This window comes from Rhinopithecus roxellana, chromosome 6 (genome assembly GCF_007565055.1).
Source record: "Rhinopithecus roxellana isolate Shanxi Qingling chromosome 6, ASM756505v1, whole genome shotgun sequence".
Classification (NCBI taxonomy): Eukaryota; Metazoa; Chordata; class Mammalia; order Primates; family Cercopithecidae; genus Rhinopithecus; species Rhinopithecus roxellana.
Window position 1 is genome coordinate 112342970 of NC_044554.1, and position 20743 is coordinate 112363712.

General features: G+C 41.7%; 1 protein-coding gene across 11 annotated transcripts in view; it reads left to right on the forward strand.

Annotated features, from left to right (window-relative positions):
* Positions 1 to 20743, forward strand: part of DPP6 (dipeptidyl peptidase like 6) — a 1166688-nt gene that overhangs the window by 828783 nt on the left and 317162 nt on the right. For all 11 annotated transcript variants that reach the window (XR_004058085.1, XM_030933144.1, XM_030933145.1 and 8 more), the window contains one exon: positions 6359 to 6433. Coding sequence is in view for 10 of the 11 variants with exons in the window: in XM_030933144.1 (XP_030789004.1) it covers positions 6359 to 6433 (75 nt within the window). In the remaining variant the exon portion in view is untranslated. The remainder of the gene's footprint in view (positions 1 to 6358; positions 6434 to 20743) is intronic.

Genomic DNA, 20743 nt, shown 5'->3' on the forward strand with positions numbered 1-20743 from the left:
TGCCTACAAGCTCCCCTTAATACTCCTGGAGGATTTTAAATTTTGTTTAAAAGGAAAGATCTAATTATAGGCTATGTTATCTAATTTTAATATAAAGACATGGATTAAAATTTAATGAATTTTAAGGCCGGGCACAGTGGGTCATGCCTGTAATGCCATCACTTTGGAAGGCTGAGACTGGCAGATTACCTGAGCTCAGGAGTTCAAGACCAACCTGCCCAACATTGTGAAACCCTGTCTCTACTAAAAATACAAAACTTAGCCAGGTATGATGGTGGGTGCCTATTATCCCAGCAGCTCGGGAAGCTGAGGCAGGAGAATTGCTTGAACCCAGGAGGCAGAGGTTGCAGTGAGCTGAGATCATGCCACTGCACTCCAGCCTGGGTGACAGAGTGAGACTCCATCTAAAAAAAAAAAAAAAGTGGATTTTAAGAGCTATACCATCCAAACCCTAGTCAATGAAAATCTTGAATGGCTATGTTAATATTAGATAAAATAGGCACCAAGGAATATTACCAGAAATAAGAAGAAATATTTCATAATGATAAAGTAGTAAGATTATTAAGAAGACTTAAGAATCCTAAAGATGTATGCAGCTAGCATTGAGCTACAATATTTGAAGGAATAATTGGTTGAACCAAAAGAAGAAATAGACAAATCCTTAATTAAAGTTGTAGATCCCAACAATCCCCTCTGAGTAATTGATAGACCATGTAAAAAAAATTTAATAAGGATACAAATGTCTTGAAAACACTATTAACCAAGTCAACTGAATTGACATTTGTGCATCACACCACTCATCAATAGCATTCTTTTGAGTGCACATGAAACATTCACCAGAGTAGATTATATGCTGGGTCATTAAACACATCTCAATATATTTCAAAGGATGGAAATTATACAAAGTATGTTCTTTAACAGAAACAAACTGGAAATCAATACCAGAAAAATATCTGGAATATATCTTGATAATTGGAAATTGAACAACATATTTCTAAATAACAAATCAGCCAAAGAAGAAACTGAATGTGTTTTAAGTGAATGAAAATAAAAGCCATAATATCAAAATGTATGGTATACAACTAAGCAGTACTTAATGGGAAATGTATATCTTTAACTGTTCATATTAGATCTAAGCTTTCACTTAAAAAAACTAGAAAAAAAAAAGATTTCAAATGCCAAGTACACAGAAGAAAAGTAATAAAAGAGCAGAAATCAACTACATAGAAAACAGAAAAATGTTAGAAAAAATGACCAGCTTGTTTTTCAAAAAGATCAATAAAATCAATCAAGAGCAAAGATGATGGGAAAAAACAGTATCAGACACCAAGCAAACACATTAATAATTTGGACAACATAAATGAAACAGAAAAGTCCTTGAAAGACACCAAGCATTACAGTTCACCAGTGAAGAAATAAGTAACCTGAATTACTGGATGTTGGTGTAATAAATTGAATTTGTAGTTTAAAAGCCCCATATATTAAAACTCAAGGACCAAATTGATTCACTTGATCAATTCTACCAAACATGTATGTAAGAAATAGTACCAGTTCTGCACAAACTTATTAGACAAATAGAAGAGGAGGAAGACATATTGCCCAAGTCCATTTCTTAGGCCAGTATTACCCTGAAATGAAAACCAAACAAAGAAGTTGAAAGAAAATAACACCACAGATGACTTTCCCTCATGAACACAGATGCAAAAATCCTCAACAAAATACCAGCAAATTGAGTCCAACAATATATCAAAACGGATAATACATCATGGTAGCTTATCCCCGCATGCAAGGTTGGTTTAACATTTGAAATCAAGCAATGTAGTTTACCATATTGACAGACAACAACTAAAAAAGCAGAATAACATAATCATCTCCGTAAATGCAGAAAAAGCATTTGAGAAAATTAAACACACATTCATTATAAAAACTCTGAGCAAACTAGAAATAGACAGGAATATCTTCAACCTGATAAAATGTATCTATTAAAAATACTGCAAATATACTCAATGGAGAAGAATGAAGGCTTTCTCCTTAAGCTTAGGAAAAACAGCAAGGCTCTTCACTCTCATCACTTCTACTGAGCATTATACTGGCAGTTCTCTAGAGTGCAATAGGCAACCAAAAGAAATAAAAAGTGTCTAGATAGAAAAGAAAGGAAAAACCTATATACACATGAAATATGATTTTGTAGGAAATTCTAAGAAATGTACAGAAAATATCTACCAGAACAAATGATTACATTTATCAGTGCCACAGAAAATAAGGTCAAGATACCCAAATGAATTTTGCATATTAGCAATAAACAATTGGATATTTAAACTAAAATATACGTGTATTTTATATGTACAAAGCATCAATTATAGTACATCTTTGGGAATAAATTTAACAAAATATGGGCAAAATCTATGCTGAAAGCTACAAAACATTGCTGAGAGAAATAAAAAATTATAATAATCTTCCTTTCAAGGTGTTTATACTCTAATGAAGAAAGCAGACAATATTCAAGATAAATAAGTTAAAAAATACACAATATGTATTAATATGATTAGACCTAGAGAAATAAATCAGAGAAAAGGGTTATAAAAAGTTAGAGGCAAGGCTGTTAATATCTAGATATATTAGCCATTGAAGGACATGGAAGGCCTCACTTAGAAGGTGACTTGAGAAAAAAAGCCAAAAGAAATGAAAGGTCAAGAACATTTCAGGCAGAAGAAAGAGGAAGTGCAAAGGCCTTGAGAATGGCGTGTGCCTGGTTTGCTCTAGGATGGACAGAGACTGGCGTGGTTGGAATGAAGGGGATGGGACTGAGGGGAGAATACTGGGAGATGGACGCAGAGAGCTAAGAGGGAACTGGGTCCAGCAGGGCTGCCTGGTCAGTCAGGACTTGGCTTTTTCCATAGGTGAGATGGGAAGCTGTGGGAGGGTTTCCCAGGGGAGCGATGTGATTTGCATATTTGAGAGATGCCCCTGGCCACCTGGGAAAGTAGGTAGAAGGCCACTATAGTACCTCAGGAAAGAATGCACACACCTTAGACAAGGGTAATGGTGGTGGGAAAGAGAAGAAATAGTTCCAAACCTATTTTGAAGGTAAACCAATGGTATTTTCCAACCACATAGATGTAAGGTGTGTAAAACAGAGGGAAAGAGAAAAGATAGCCAAGAGTTTGACCTAACAACCAAGCTAATGGGGTTGCCACTATCTGAGAAGAGGAAAAAGGTTACAGGAGCTGAGTGGGTGGGAGTGGAGTAGAAGGGCTTGGCCTATTCCCATTGACTTGAGGTATCCATGTGACACTCAGGTAGAGATGTCAGGGAGGCAGTTGGCCAGACAAGTCTGAAATTCAAGGCCAGGTCCAGTGCAGGTTCCGGTGGTCTGGGCTGGAGACAAGAATGTTGCAATCCTCAGCCAGACAGTGCATGGGTTTTACAACCATGAGACTGGATAACACCACCTAGGAAGTGAGGAGATCCAAATATCAATCCTTGAGCACTCCAACATTCAGAGCTCAGGAAAACAAAGAGAAGCACAAAATAACATGAAAAGAACTGGTGAGGGAGGTAGGAGAAAAGCAGGTGATGTGTGTCCAGGAAGCCAGGTACAGTCAGGGCTTCGAGGAGTAGAGAGACTGGTCAGCTGTGCCAAGTAAGATGACAGCTGAGAAATTATGGCACTTAGCAAAGTGAGTCTCTGATAACCTTGAGATTGTGGTCGTGTGGTGGGGATAAGAGCATGACAGGCAGGAGTTTAAAAATGAATAGGAGGAGAAAAATGGAAGCATGGAGAGTATTTTCAAGGGAAAGTGGATAGGCAGTTTTCTAAAGATAAAATCAACATTGTCTACAACATGGATAGTAAGGATCAAATGTATCCATAAGCAGTGAAATAGAAACTAAACTATCAATGAGGCTCCACTTTACATCTATAGGAGGGTCAAAACTGAAGAAAAAACACCTTATGCTTCCAGAGAAGGGAAGAAAACATACATTCATACATCTGTGGTGGGAGTGCACATTCCAAAAACATTTTTGAAAAACAATTTGGCAATATGTATTTAATTTTAAAACTTGTAAATTGTCCACCCGTGGATATCTATTGTATACGAAAATGTGAAAACCACACATATATCAGCAAAGACATAGATTGGGATCTTTATTACAACATTGTTTATAGTAAGAGCTCACTAGAAATGCTTATAATCTATTCTCATTATTCACAGCTTCTGTATTTCCAAATTCACCCATGTGATAAAATGTATCTGTGAGCCCCGAGGAGATAGTCACAGCACTTTTGCCACCGTTCTCAGGCATAGTGGCAAAAGATTTGAGTTGTCCAATGTTGGCATTCCCAGCTACAGCAGAACAAAGCACTATTCTGCTTTCTCATTTCAACTTTCATACTGTGAACCACTGTTCTTTTCTGTTGTTCCATTTGGTGCTCCTGTTTTTTTGCATGTTTGCGCTTTATGCTGGTGATCTCACTGTTGAAAGCGGGTCCCAGGCATAGTGCTGAAGTACTGTGTCACTAAGTGCAAGAAGGCTGTGAGCGCCTTATGGAGAAAATGCATCTTTGAGATTAGCTTTGCTTAGGCATAAGTCATGTGTTGTTGGCCATGAATCCAATGTTTATGAATCAACAATATATATTTGATAAGATGTCTTTAAAAAGAAAGACACATAAAACAAGGTTATCTATTGATCATTTGACTAAAATATTGTGACCAGAGGTTCAAAGGAACCTAACGTTGAGTCTCTTCTAGAGGCAATGGTTCAGTATCCACTAGTTCCACATGAACTAGTGTTCGTGATGACTTTATAGAACAAAGCTACCATAAATAACAGGAATGGATTGTCTCCCTTTGGTGAGAATTGAGTGACTAAATTAAAGTATATCCCACGGTATGCACTATGCGATATTATGAACTCTTTAAAGAGTTCATACTCAATCAAAGGAACCTAAGTTCTTGGAGTCATTTCCTTCATTTCCTTAAGGCATTGTTGCATGAGAAAACTAAGGTGCAGAGGAGCGTAATGTGATGTCACTTCTTTTTTTTTTTTTTTTTCTTTTGGAGATGGAGTCTCGCTCTTGTCGCCCAGGCTGGAGGGCAATGACGCGATCTCGGTCCGCCACAACCTCTGCCTTCCAGGTTCAAGCGATTCTCCTGCCTCAGCCTCCTCAGTAGCTGGGATTACAGGCATGCACCACCATGCCCAGTTAATTTTGTATTTTTAAAGTAGAGACAGAGTTTCTCCATGTTGGTCAGGCTGGTCTCGAACTCCTGACCTCAGATGATCCACTCACCTCGGCCTCCCAAAGTGCTGGGATTACAGGTGTGAGCCACTGCGCCCGGCCAATGTGATGTCATTTCTAGTCTCTGTCATCTCTCTCTGTGATTTCATGTGGTTGCCTGAGCATGCATAGAGTGATGTCCACCAGGTCAGCAATGTGGGCTCTGGGGGTGGGGGTGGGTATCTGTGGAGCAATGTGCTTGCAGTGCAGAGGGCAGGGGCAATTAAAAGAAAACAGCACAGTTGATGGTATCATTTATGTGGGATGATGTTTGTACTATGAAGAAATTTGAAGGAAAAAGTCATAGTTAGTCTTCTATCTACTGACTTGTAGGGATGCCCATATTGGAAAAAGAGCAAGTTGCAAAATAATGTGTACAATGCGATTCTATTCTAGTAACAACTCTGCTTATTATATGCTTCTTAGAATTAGTGAGAAAAAGATTTCTAAACATATCAACAGGTTGAGAGTCTTGTAGAAAAGTTTGCTTTTTAACACTTCTTTCTTTCTTTTTCTTTTCTTTCTTTTCTTTTTTTTTTCTGAGTTTCACTCTTGTTGCCCAGGCTGGAGTGCAATGGCCCAATCTTGGCTCACTGAAACCTCTGCCTCCCGGGTTCAAGCAATTCTTATGCCTCAGCCTCCCAAGTATCTGAGACTACAGGCATGTGCCACCACACCTGGCTAATTTTGTAATTTTTTTAGTAGAGATGGGGTTTCACCATGTTGGCCAGGCTGGTCTTGAACTCCTGACCTCAGGTGATCCACCCACCTCGGCCTCCCAAAGTGCTGGGATTACAGACTTGAGCCACCGTGCCCAGCCTTTAATGCTTATTTATATTGGCTTGTCTCAGTAAGTCCAATAAGTAAGTTTTGCTGAAATTTGAAAAAAAATACAAATAAAATGTGAAAAAACTTCCATTAGCTAAATATTATTCAACTAACAAGGAAAGGATACAGCCATTTTAGTAGCTATTTAATTTTGAAAATGGCACCAGCAGATACAATTTCATTACAAGATTCTGACTTGTTATATGTAATGCTTTAAACTTCTTTGTCTATTTTTTCTTTTAGGAATCATTAAGAGCCATCAAATATGAAATATCTCCAGATAGAGAGTATGCACTTTTTTCATACAATGTGGAACCAGTGAGTATTATCCTTTTCTGCCTACAAAAGAATTGTTTCTTTATTCTAATATCTCATTAAGTACATTTCCTTGACTCTTCTATACTTAGTGATCTTTGAATCCAGAAATATGTTGTACATCCTGGAAGTCTCTTTTGCATATCATACTGCCACCTAGGAGAGAGGAAAGGTATAAAAATCTGCTTGGCAGGGGAAAAAAGTCACATACTTTAGAGGCTTTTTAATAGACTTTTCTTAGGAAGATGGTAAGAATTTGTTTCTTCATAGACACGAATCTTGCCTTTTTGTGTAATTATTTTTCTGGCTGTTTTCTCAATGAAATAATAGATTTTATCCTAAGAACAAAAAGAACAAAAAGCAACTGCTTAAACTGAAATAATATCCTAAGAACAAAAAGCAACTCCTTAAACTGAAATAATTTGTTAATTATCTCCTGGCCATCATAATGTTCTAGTGAAGAGTTGAAGCTATTACTTCCATTATATAAATGCCTATTTTTTAGCACTTCCTGTACATATAAGCCTCCCATAACATTTCACCATAATTTTCTGTAAAATCTCACTGTGCTTTAGTAGCAGTATAAAACTTCCTAAGCCAGGGTCTTCCTTCTTCTTCTTGTTTTTTTCATTTAACATGCTGGTATTTCACATTTCATTTTGGCTCTTTAATTTTAAATAAGCTGGAAGGTGAAGTTTATTTGTATAAGTGGAGAAGATGTCCAGTTTATAAGAGATAAGCAACTGTAGAAATGTATGTTTTAAGAACTTTCCTCTTTGTCAAATAAAATATAGAGTCTACTGCTGCCTCCCTAGCATGTCTGAGACCATTTGAATTGGAGTTTCTGGGTGCTTCTGTGAGGTATAATGACTCCTGCATTTTAATTCAGGTCAGAATGGCTCCGTGGTGAGTTTGAGAGAATCTTCTCTGGCATGAGACAGTCAAGCTTTTTGGTTTATATCCACTGGGAAAGCTGGGATATTGGTTTGCATGAAGATGCAAGTTCAATTCTGAATTCTTAAACTTTCTTTTAGAAATTGATTGGACAACCAGATTACTGGACATTTCAACTTTATTCTTCCAGCTGTAGATTGTTTGGACTCTGTTTCAGTCTTCCATTTTTCCATTTTTAAACGTCCGTTCTATAAAGTTTTTCATTTTTTTCCATCCAAATTCTTTGAAACAATTGGGTATCTTTATGTCTTTGATTGGGATCAGTAGGTGAACTTGACATTCTAAACAGCTTGGGACTCTGCATTACCTAGACACAGCCTTAAACTTGCCTCTTTCAGCCTCAGGCACCTGGGTGCAGTGTTCACAGATCATAGACCATTTCAGCTTCCTTCATCACCCTTGAAAACCACCAAAAATATAATCTCCACACCTGTGTAAAAGAAAAATGTTAGCAGATATTTGAAAGTCTTTCATGGATGTGTTCTGGGTTGCCCCAGGAGGCACAGCTAACACCTGAGTGAGAAAAGCCTAGAAAGACAAATTGATTTCAGGTTCTCTTCCTAGAGAATCTTTTCATCATTGGAGCACCCCAACAGTGGGATGGAGGTAATGAGCATTCTGCTCCCAGAAGCATCAAAACCAAGTGAGGTATTTGTTCTCCAGAATGTGACAGAGGGGCTCCCACACCCATGTGATTGCAAGAGGCAGGCTCTCGTCAGCGGTGCTGTGGTTCTGTGCATGATACAATCCTCCACCACTTTCTTCTGCTTCCCAACGCTCTGTTTGAAAGCGTTCCCTGGGATCCCATTGAACCAGAAACCATTTTGATGAGGATCATGTTGCTAACGATGAGTCTTCACCGTGTGGAGCAGTGGCTGTAAACAGGAACCTTGAAATAACCCTTTCTCACTGGGCAGCATTTGTCGGTGTTTGGAGTAAGACTCTTCAGTTTGTTTTCTCAACTGAAGGAAAACCTAGAAAGTTTGAAGTGTATTTAGAGAACTATAAAAATGGTAAAATATTGAAAATGTAAAAAAGTCTATAGAAACAGACACTTTTAACTTGAATAAAATAAGTAATCCTTAATAGTTTTCAGTACCGAGCAGTCACTGTATACGTGACTATTCAAGCAAGTATTCTCTGCTCTTCTGGAGGAAAAATTATAAGGGAAAGAGGTTGGGATTCTGCATGAGAATTTGGAGTTAGATATTAGAAAAATCTTCCTAACTAGATAAACTAAGATGTAAGTAATATTAGAAAAGGGAGGGGTGAATTTCAAAGGAAGAGTCTAGGTCTGTTGATTCTGGAATTAGTGGAATAGACCAGGACTTCCTAATCAGTATTTAGTATCAGTAATTATTATTGCTAGTATTGTATTAATAGTATAATCAATTAATAATATTATATTATCCATTGGTATTCCTTAGAAACAACTAAAGTTTCCATATTCAAATACATTTGAGAGCTCTAGTTAAACAGGTAAATTTCTTGAAGTTCCTGATATTCTCATGATGGTTACGTAGCACTTACCGAGTGGGTATTACAACATGTGATTCCAATCTAATTATAAGGAATTATAAGGAAACTATAATTTGTTATTTGGATTCAAGCTTAATATATTCTTATGTGTGTATCTCAGAGGCAGCTGGTATAACTTGTTCATATGAACCAACTCAACTTTTCATTAAAAAGACTATCATAAAAATGTTTTAGTGTAAACCAACTGCCCAATTACTGGATATCTTTCATTTATTTCAGTATATCTTTCATTTGCAATAAAATTTTGGTATATTGGGTTACCACTGCACTAAAACAAACAAACAAACAAACAAAAACCAAAAACAGAACTAACTACCCCATATTTCATCAGGGTAATTATAATCTCTTCAACCTCTGCTTCTCTGTGTTGCCTGCCCAAAGATACTGGACTTGGAAGTCAAATAATCGTAGGTTCAAGGGCTCATTCCGATGTTCACCAGCTATGTTTGCTTGAGCAACCCACTGAGTCTTATGCACTGCATCTTGGAGCCGTCTTCCTGGGAGAACCTGGGCTTCTGTTTCTCAGTGGTGAAGGGCGACCCAATAGGTGTCAGCTCCCTACACTTCCAGGGTATATGTTTGAGCACAGAGTAGTTCCGTGTGTACACCCAGGACCAGCATTTAAGGCTCTATCCAATTTCACTGGAATGGAGTTGATGGATGCCTACATGAAATCAGCTGCCTTGGCAGTGGCTCAAGTAGGAGTGAGTAAGAGCTTGCCAGCACAGCATGGGTGGTAAGAGAAAGGAGTGAACAAGACCAGATCATTAAGGAGTTTAGACACAAATAGTACAGCAACATCCTGAGAATAAGAGTTGAAGGAAAGATTTTTAAGTTTAATTTTTAGAATATGCATTGGGTATCTCTTCTTCTCATTTATTCAGACTAATTGCAATGTTATATCATTTCCCAGTTGTTTGGCGTAGACTAATTTAATTTGTCCATTTTTATATTGTCAGATACTCAAAGACAAGGATAGGTCTTTTTATCTCCTGTCTGTCCCCACCCCAGAGGACCCAGCACAGGGTCATCTGTGTACATTTAGTACTGAGCAAATATATTTGTGGTGTATCTTTTCTCTGAACCTCTTAGCACTATACCAAGATACAATCCAAGTTCTTGAAATTCTATCAAATCCACAAAATATGTAATGAAAGGAAAATATCTCAGTTGTGAAATATCCTAATAACGTTCCATGTTTATTCTGGAAATGTAGGATCAGGCTAATTAGCATATTTTTTCCTACTAAATTCTTCTAATATTACTAAATGTATAGCTTGGCTAGCACCCTTGAACTTACACAGGTTAGCTTATCTTAATATGCCAACCCTATGTTTTTTTGAGAGCTTCAAAAGTAGCCTTTAAAAAAGATGTTTCAAATATCAATTATCAAGTAAATTCAAGAAACAGCAAACCCAGTTTTCCATTTTTTCAAGCCTCAGACACCTATAGGTTATAAGTAGTGTGTCTGGAATGTGGAAAATAGTAAACAATATTGTGTTTGTATTTCTGTGGCACCAGCATCATAGTTTGCAATGTGTGCTTATTTACACCATCTTATTTTATCTCAAAAAATCATTCCTGCTCCAAAGAGACACTTGCTAAATGAGTTTTATTTTATTTTATACATAAATTTCATAACATTTCTCAGTATACAGTTTCTGAATATTCTCTTGAAGCTAAGTTAGACGTTGGAGAAATAGCAATTTTTTAGTTTTAACTTGAAACTGTATTAACTATACCAATAAAGAAAATTGCCTTAAAACAAATGTATCTAATTAGAGCAGCCATGCTTTTTTATGTTGAGATATATTTGACAAATAAGAAACATTTCCAGATCTCTTTGGGGAGAGAGAAAAAGAATGTAAAATGCATTCTGTAAGATCATTGAAAAATATTAATACTTTTTCCTACTAAGCTATTTTAATATCACTAAATGTATAGCTTGGCTAGCATCCTTGAACATACACAAATTAGCTCATCTTAACTATGCCAACCCTATGTATTATTGAGAGCCTCAAAATAGCCTAGTATTAATATCTTAGATCATTTAAAAATATTAATTTCAAAGAGCTAAGAGAAAAATATCTTCCTTAAAGAATCATTTCTGAAAGAGTCACTGAAGATTTGTGAAGAATTTCATTGCAATATTTAAAGGAGTTAGTTGAGATGATTGCATCATTGCCAGTGGAACATCACTGTGGTCCAAATGAAATTCTGCCCAACATCTGGTCAGATTTTAAGAGTTTTTTCCCTAAAATCCCAATCACACAGTCACTCACTCAGTAAAATGGGTTGATACTCTGATCTGTTTATAAATTGTTCATATAACTGAAACAGATAAACCGATCCATTTTAGTTACTTGTCACTGCATAGCAAATTATTCCAAAACATAGCAGCTGAAGACAGACAACATGTATCATCCCAGTTTCAGAAATCTGGGCTCAAGTTAGCAGGATCCTTGCACTCAGGGTCTTCTATAAAGAAGACTGTGGTCAAGGTGACATCCAGGCTGCATCTGAGAGCTCACCTGGGGAGGGGTCTGCTTCCAAGCTCACGGCGTGGGTGTTGACAGGGCCAAAATCCCATCTTTAGAGATGGGTTCTGCTCAGTCCTGAGAGAAGATGGTTTGCTGCTGAGCTTTTCATGGCAGGACTTGGAAGCAGTTTTCATATTTGATACATTGCTACTCTTTTCCTGCCATGGTGGTGAGTTGATAGGGCCCATTTGGCTCTCTAAGGGACTGTGTTCATAGAAAGCTTGAAGAACACCCTGACATGGATGACCCTGATCAAACCCGTTTGGTGAGGTGAACCCCAACTATATTCCAGAATCTTCTATGCAGCCATCTGGTCGAGTTACCTTTATCTATATCTTAATTTTAAAAAATAACTTGAGACTTTATAAACATAATATAAGGGATTGGGCTATAAATTATTGAACCCATATTGTGGACTAAATTATAACTGCTGCAAATCAAGTCAGGTAATTCTGAGTATATGAGTTTCTTTTTTCTTTTTTTCTTTTCTTTTTTTTTTTTTTTTTTTTTTTTTTTTTTTGGTGGTGTCTCACTCTGTTGCCCAGGCTGGAGTGCAGTGGCATGATCTCGACTCACTGCAACCTCCCCGTCCCAGGTTCAAGAGATTCTCCCACCTTAGCCTTCTGAGTAACTGGGATTACAGGCACCCACCACCACGCATGGCTAATTTTTTTTTTTTTTTTTTTTGAGACAGGGTCTCACTCTGTCACCCAAGCTGGAGTGCAGTGGTGCGATGCTCACTGCAACCTCTGCCTTTCAGGTTCAAGTTATTCTCCTGCCTCAGCCTCCCAAGTAGCTGAGATTACAGGCACGCACCAGCGCACCTGGCTTATTTTTGTATTTTTAGTATAGGTGGGGTTTCACCATGTTAGTCAGGCTGGTCTCAAACTCCTTACCTCATTTGATCCACCTGCCTTGGCCTCCCAAAATGCTGGGATTACAGGGGTGAGCGACCGCACCCAGCCAATTCTGAGTATATGAGTTTCTATGTTGCAAGAAATATAGCTATTGTTATAAGATGGTTCTGATGTTTACTGCCATCCCTTCTTCATTACAATAAGGGATGAAATCTTTGTCCAGGAGTGGCTAAGGAATTGTCTTTCTTGATTCTTGTGCTCTTGGACTGGTTCTTTCTGCGCTGTCTACAGAGCCTTTCCTGAGCCCACCTCTGGGAACCAGTTGATCCAAGTGTTTTCTACTGGACGAAGGCCTTGCACATTCTCATGTATCAGGGCTGCTATCAGAATCACAGGGAGCTCTCTGTCTCCCTCTGCAGTGGCCTCAGAGGGCAAACTGAAGAGCAGGGCCTGTGTGTGCCATTTCTACTGAGGCCTGCTACCCTTTCCACATCAGCCCAGTAGCTGCTGCGGCAGCAGGAGGCAAGTCTCACCTTCAGCAGGTTCTGCCTCTGAGAAGGCGGTGGGTGAACAGCCTGTCCACCGCCCACTGAGACCAGAAACTGCCCCTGCACTGCCTGGAAGTGCATCTCACACCCGTCAGCATCACTTCAAGCCCTTTTATCCCAGAATGAATTCCTGTGTCTCAAGCCCAACCATCTTTCCTTTGCAAGCGAATTTATAAATAATGGTCCAGATTGTTTTGTCATGTTAGTCTTAACCGATGCCTGACATGTTAGTCTTAACCGATATGAGGCCAACTTGCCTGTGACTCTTACTACATGAGATTATCAAAAATGGTCATCAATGATTTTTGAAATGTGTGTTTTCACATAGCTCTTAGCACAATGCATGCAGCTTCACAATACTATGAAAATCAAATAATATATCCACGTTCTTGGGAAACTATTTAAAGGCCAAGCCTGTATAAGCAGCATAAGATAATGCCAATGTGGGCTCCTGTCTCTCATAGACTGTTGCCTCCTGTTGTGAATCTGACCAGCAGCCTCACAGGAAAGAGATTCTTTTGGTTGTGGAAGGCCACTGGCTGTTGTTGTTGGTTTCCATCTGTTTTTGAAATTATAGATTTTTAGGGTGTTTTGTTTTGTTGTTGTATTGTTTTAACACAGAACTGGCTCAAAACTAACAATTATTTTCTTGTTTTTTTTATTTTTATTTATATTTTTACTCAGGCTTTGGAGCTAAATGTAAAAGCAGAAACTTAGGCATAGAAAAAATGTAGCCCAAACAATGGTTCTTTTCTCAACAAAATGCAAATTTTGTTAAGGTAATGCTGTGCGCGTGTGTGCATGTGTGTGGTGTGTGTGTGGTGTGTGTGTGTGTGTGGTGCGTGTGTGGTGTGGTGTGTATGTGTGTGTGTGGTGTGTGTGTGATGTCTGTGTGTGGTGTGTGTGGTGTGTGTGTGGTGTATGTGGTGTGTGTGGTGTGTATGTGGTACGTGTGTATGTGTGTGGGGGTGTATGTGTGTGGTGTGTGTGTGTGGTGTGTATGTGTGTGGTGTGGTGTGTGTGTGTTTGGTGTGTGTGTGTTGGTGTGGTTGTGTATGTGTAGTGTGTGTGGGGTGTATGTGTGTGTGTGATGTGTGTATGTGTGTGGTATGTGTGGTGTTTGTGTGTGTGTGGTGTGTGTATGTATGTGGGGGGTGTATGTGTGTGGTGTGTGTATGTGTGTGTGGTGTGTATGTGTGTGGTGTGTGTGGTGTGTGTGTGTGGTGTGGTGTGTGTGGTGTGGTGTGTGTTTGTGTGGTGTGTGTGGTGTGTGTGTGGTGTGTGTGTGTGGTGTGTATATGCTATGTGTATATGTGTGTGGTGTGTGTATGTGTGGGGGGTGTATGTGTGTGGTGTGTGTGTGTGTGATGTGTGTATGTGTGTGGTATGTGTGGTGTGTGTGTGTGATGTGTGTATGTGTGTGGTATGTGTGGTGTGTGTGTGTGTGATGTGTGTATGTGTGTGGGTGTGTGTGCGTTTGTGTGGTGTGTGTGCTGTGTGTGTATCTGTGGTTCTGGCTAGTGGGGGAGTTGGAGGATATTATTTACCTGCAGCATTCCAGCAGATCCACAGGTTTTGAGGTTTCAGGATCGATTCTTTTGTGTATAGTTTTTGCAGAGCGTGTGAAATATTTGTCTTATGGAGGGCTACAAAAAGAGGCTTTTGCACATAGCCCCAGGCAGGGGAAAGTCCTAATGAGATCATGCATGCAGGGCCGGCCTGCAGTTGGAGGCCTTGTCATAAGTGGCAGTTTGTGTCTGTGACTTGAGAAGCACAGAAAACACCTCCCCTACCATCACCCCACACAGGGACACCGCTGTGAGTTGCCTTCTAATTGGTCTCTCTGCTTCTCCCGTGCCCCCATCCCGCTGGTCTGCACAGTGTGGCCACAGTGATCTTTTGACAGGTAAATCAGGTTGCGTCTCTGTCTTCGTCCCCTGCTACATAATAGTGATGGACACTCACTCCCTGCAGAGGCCCGAGGCCACATGACCTGACCCCACACTCCACACTCCACGCTCTGCCCAACCACAGTGACCTTCCTGTATAACTCAGGCCTCCTGAGTCCCTTCCAAATTCAAAGCCTTTGAACTCATGCTGTCCTCTCCTCCCAGAACATTCAGACCAACAGGAAAACACATGTGCCTTTTGTAGTAGAAAGGGAGGAAACCGCTGAAAATGTAGGTAGCTTTGTTTCTAGGCCTAGTGAAAGAGTCACTGGGCTCCTTTCAATGCATTCCTGTATTATTCCCCCCAAATTCTGAGATGTGGTCATTTGTTGAGAGTGATGGTGGAGGAGTGGGCGAGTTTGAGGGAGTGTGGCCTGGAGACAGAATGCATGAGCGGTCTCAGCGGGCTGGGCACAGCCCCTGTGGATGGATGCCTGGGAAATAGCGGGCTCTTGGGAAAGGAGGCTGCTCGCTGTCTCCCACGAGTATTCAGTGCCCACGGCCTGCACAGAGACCCTGGTGGGTGTCCCCTGGGGCTGGGGATTTGGCAAGTAAGAGAGATCAGGTATTTTCAGAGGAGTGGTGATTGCCACAGGCCTCAGAGACACCGGGTCTGGGAAGAGTGAAGCCAAGAGGAACCAGAGGTAGAAAATGGTGGCGTTGCTGGATTAGCAGTGTTGAGTTGGGTCAGAAGTCCAAGGTGGTGGGGTAACTTGTGCAAAGGCAGTGGAAGGACAGAGTGGGGATATCAGAAGGTAAGTGCAGCTAGGTTCTTGTGATGATGGGATTCACGGGAGAAGTGAAAAGATGAAGGAGGGGTCAAGGGCTGGCAGGTTTAAACAAGCCATGCTTTGGGGGAGGATGACCTGGAAGATACTCAGTGGTGCTTTAGGACAGGGGCAGGGAGCCTCAGAGACCCCAGGAACTCACAGGAGGAGGAGGAGGAAAGATTCAGGGAGGGTCATGGGGAAGGATCCCCTGTCCATCTTGCAGCGTTTAGAACATGGGAGGGTGGGATTAGAAAGAACCTGCATGGAAGAGAGGAAGCTGAGACTCCTGAGAGCCAGGCCTGTGCAGGCGGGAGCTGGACGGGGACAAACTCTGGGAGAGACTGCAGGTGCAGGAGCAGCTGGCTAATCAAAGGGCAGATGTTTCAGGGGACACCGTGGAAGTTTAGACAGCCAGGGGCAGGTCAAGGGTTGTGAGGTGTCTGTAAACAGCCCTGTTGCTCAGCCTCCTGCAGTGATCATGTAGTAATAACAAGTCCTGAAGACCACCCACCAGCTTGTCAAGGGGATCTGACTCTTCTCCATGAACCCGTGAAATGCGTGTAATTGGTAAGAAAGGAAGTGAAGAAATGTAAATGAAGAGAGAGTGGGTTTGCAGAGTGAGATGTGAGATAGAGAACACTCGATTGCTTTCAGTAGGAATGGCCATCATCGTAATGTAGCCAGGGGAGAATGACTCAAGTGCTTCTGGAAGGCTTGGTTCTTCAATTCTGACGTAGCTGGCCATTATCGTGGGGGAGCTCATTAGTGGCAATTATTTTCAGAGACTCAAAACCGATTAATATAGACTCAGTTACTCAGGCCTTCTGAACAACAGTTAAGGCACAGAGACTTTCAGTGTGGATCACTATCTCTGTTTCATGGTTACAGCATTTTAAAACTACGAAAAACTGTACAGATTAATCATTGTTGTGTGTTAGGACCAAGTCCATTTGTGATTTAGGGCTCCAACTGCTGTGGAGAAAATAATATCACAAAATGTTAACTTAAGACGCCAGCCAGAGCATTACCAGTAATATCACACCCATTGCCATTTTAGCACAGGGTTAAAATTAGAAAACCGTTTCTAGAAACAGGTTAGGACATGCTTTTGCTTGTCGTCTACTCAACTAAAATTATTGTTTTTATGATGCCAAGTAGACTTTGCAGAATGTCATTGTCAAAAGTTTACGGTGGGCCGGGCACGGTGGCTCACGCCTGTAATCCCAGCATTTTGGGAGGCTGAGGTGGGCGGATCATGAGGTCAGGAGATCCAGACCACAGTGAAACCCCGTCTCTACTAAAAATACAAAAAATTAGCCGGGCATGGTGGCGGGCGCCTGAAGTCCCAGCTACTCGGGAGGCTGAGGCAGGAGAATGGTGTGAACCCGGGAGGCGGAGCTTACAGTGAGCTGAGATCACACCACTGCACTCCAGCCTGGGTGACAGAGCGAGACTCTGTCTCAAAAAAAAAAAAAAAAAAAAAAAAAAAAGTTTATGGTGTTCCCGCTTCTCTCTTGGTGTTTTTCACAGTAAGGCAACTCATCATCATTGCCAAGCCTGGCAACACTCTGTGCACAGTGTGGCAAGTGCCTGGGAATTTTGTAGTTTTCGCAAACAGTAGGTTTTCGTTTTCTAATGTTCTTCTTCCCACTGAATCAGGTTGCTTTAGTCTTGAGAGTTTATGATAGATGAAAGCCTGAGTGTTGAGAGAGCCTTGGGTGCCACCCTGGCAGGCTGCGTGCAAGAGTGAGCAGGGGCTGTTGGGGCTTGGCAGGCTTTGGTGAGGCATCTGCCGTGACTGTGCTTTGGGCCAAGTCCATAACCACAGTTGTTGAATCTGTAGAAATTAATGAGCGCAAGTGGTGAGTTGCTTGAACAGTTTCCAAATTGGGAGCCGCCTTGGGTCTCTTAGTGACTTGCCTCTACAGGATGGTGGTGCCAATTTAGCAGACACCAGAGTTTCTGGATTTGTATGATTTCCCTTGAGTGTGTGTGCCTGTCTGTGAGGGTAGGTGTGCATATGTGTGCACAAAGGGAGTAAGTAGTAAGTAGTAAGTACTTTCTCACTAAAAGTGGGAGATGAAGGGGAGGAGGAACATGCAGGCTTATTCTTCCAATGGCACTGCAATCTGCTGTATAATTTAGAAATCATAAACTGGAAAAGTAGCCATTCTTTTAAGTAGAAGGAGCATAACAATGACTAGGTGTCACTCCATAATCTAGCTCTCCACCTGAGCCACACGTGCAGAGCTTCAAGAGGCTCTGAGTTCTTTCTGGCTGCCATGAGAGCTGCCAGAGGTAACCAATTATACAAAGACGAAAAATCTGCCAGGCACGGTGGCTCACACCTGTAATCCCAGCACTTTGAGAGGCCAAGGTGGGCCGATCACCTGAGGTCAGGAGTTCGAGACCAGCCTGGTCAGCATGGTGAAACCCCATCTCTACTAAAAATACAAAAATTAGCCGGGCATGGTGGTGGGTGCCTGTAATCGCAGCTACTCAGGAGGCTGAGACAGAAGAATCGCTTGAACCCAGGAGGCGGAGGTTGCAGTGAACTGAGATTGTGCCATTGCACTACAGCCTGGGCAACAAGAACGAAACTCCATCTCAAAGAAAAAAGAAAAGGAAAAGAAAAATCTTACGTTTTCTTACTCTTGGAACGAAGAAATATGCAAGTATGAAAATTCATGAGCAGATTTGGTAGGTATCTAGCTCTGATTAAATGATTTCTTAGAAATAAGAATTAGTGAAATCAAGCAATTTTTAAACTACAAAATATTACAATAGTCAGTTTTAACCTTACCCCCTGCCCTGAATTAACTAATTGTTTTTCTTAGAAGCCAGGTAAGGGCCTGCCATTGGCAAGCTTGCACCTTTCGTTAGGGTTAGAGTTGTCATGAGTCAGATGCCAGCTGTGTCCTCTGCTGACCCCCATGGGGGGCCCAAAGTGCAGGAGTGACAGAGAGGAGCAGAGGCAGATGGGGAGCAGGGAGATGGACTGGCAGGTACCCGTGTCCTCACAGGTATTTACGTGTCGTTCCCTCTGGACGGTTTCTGAACTGTGGGAACTCTGCCACATGCATCGATGGGAGAAGAGCAAGACAGAGACACAGTAAGGAGGGCAAGTTATCCGTGTGACCTTAGGGATACTTGGGGCAAATGTAGGCTAACCTCCATGCACACCCTGGAACAAAACCTTTAAAAGAGAGAGCACCAAAAAAAAAAAAAAAAAAAAAAAAAGAGAGAGACAGAGAGAGAGCACTTTGCCCAAAATGAGCCCCATTATCAGACAGTACATCTCCCAAATCCACAGCACCCTTGGTTCCTGGGCAGAGTTTCCTGCGCATCAGAGGGGCAGGATGTTGCGGTGAATAACAGTTAGTAAGACTCCAAAATCAAGTGGGTATGTGTGACAATCTGCCTCTCCCTGCCCCTTACACACACACACACATGCACATACACACTAAAACTGTTCATTCATTCCTCTTAGTGTATTTCCTCCCTACCTCCCTAACTTTGACAACTGACAATTTTTTTTCTTTCTTAAGAAAAGTCTTGAGGCAGTGCACTCAGACAGAACTCCCTTTCCTGGGATACATCCATGTCTTTGTGAATGATGAATGGCACGTTGTTCCCTTGTTAGTAATTCCAACAAAGACGTGGCCTGAGACTGCCCCTCACCCACTCTATAATGGCATTTTGCAGCCTGCTTTCCTCCCTCCAGGGCTGCCACTAGAGCCTGAGGGGTCCATGGGAATCAGTCTGCCCTGTGAGTCTTCATGTGGTGCAGATGATGTCAGGGTTAGAAACACATTCAACATGAGCTGAGGCCCATGGTCCCAAAAATGTGTGAATTCTAGTTGTCCAAAGATGTGAGAGGTCAAGGGGCTTGAGTCAGGGAAGGCTGATAGAGAATAAAGCCCGGAAGGCGAGGAGGATCCAGGGTGAAGAAGAGAGGAATTGGGAGAACTTTCCCAGTGCAATCACTGCAGAGGAACAGAGGCAGCCGTGGGAAACGCCTGCAGGGGACAGAGCAGGGAGCATCAGAGAGGAGCTGAAGGTACTCAGATATCAAAAGAAGGCAGAAGAAAGAGAGAACGGCAAAAAGGAGCGAAAAGTCAACATAAAATTTAGACACGGGTCCCCTCTGCTGATAGAAGCCTTCCCAGTGCCTATGGCGGCCACCTTCCCAATGCGACTTCAGATCCAAATTTAGAAACAGCCTCTGTTCTCTCCGTTCCCCAAATGTTCCTTCTGCTTGCCCTGCATTCAATTCTTGAAAGTTTTTTAAGTATATAAGAGCCCAGGTTGACCAGGGCAGGACATTAGGGAAGCAAAGGAACCAGAAACCTGTGTCCACTGAATTGCAGAGCAGGAATAAAGGATTCTGCAGAAAAGAGCATGACAAAGAGCCATGGAGACAAGCAAGGGTAGTGGGGAGAGAGAGCTAAGAAGGCAGAGGTTAGTTCTGTTTGATCGTGCACTTGGGGAAGGTGGAGGGAGAGGGGGCCATGAAGAGATGGAATGGACTGGCAGAGGAGATTTGTGTTGGGAAAAGGAGACAGAGGGGACAAGAAGGAGGGAACAGAAGGGGAAAGAACCTGGATGGGCCAGGGAATCCTGCCTGCCATGGTCCTGCCCCGCTTCCTCCCACACAACCTGATGCACCTGTGACTGCCCTGGCACCTCAGCAGCTTCAGAACAGGGAAAGGAGGAGAACACGGCTTTCACAGGAGGAGAAGCAAGGAGGACCCAGGGAGCTGGGGTGCCTTGTGGTTCTCAACCCTGTCCACTTGATCCAACCTGAGGGATGAGAAGCTTATTAGCTCTAACTTGCGTTGACAACAAAGAGCTTCTGGAGCCTTTCAGGCCCTTTTGAAACAGGCAGATCTTCTCTGCAGTCATGTCTAATGCAGCAAAGAAAACAACAGTGTCCCCTGCAGGTGCAGAATAATTGATAGCAGAATAATCGCCCCTGGAGTGGGAGGGCTGGCTTGTGTATTGTACGTGGCCATCAGCAGCATCTCATTTCAGACTCTCTCATGTCCCCAGAATGTCTCGGGGTTACCAAAAAGGCCCCGTTCTCCTTCCACTTGCCTTCTCCTGCTGTTGGAAACCAGGATTTTTGACAATTGTCCCTGCATCCCCACGTGTCA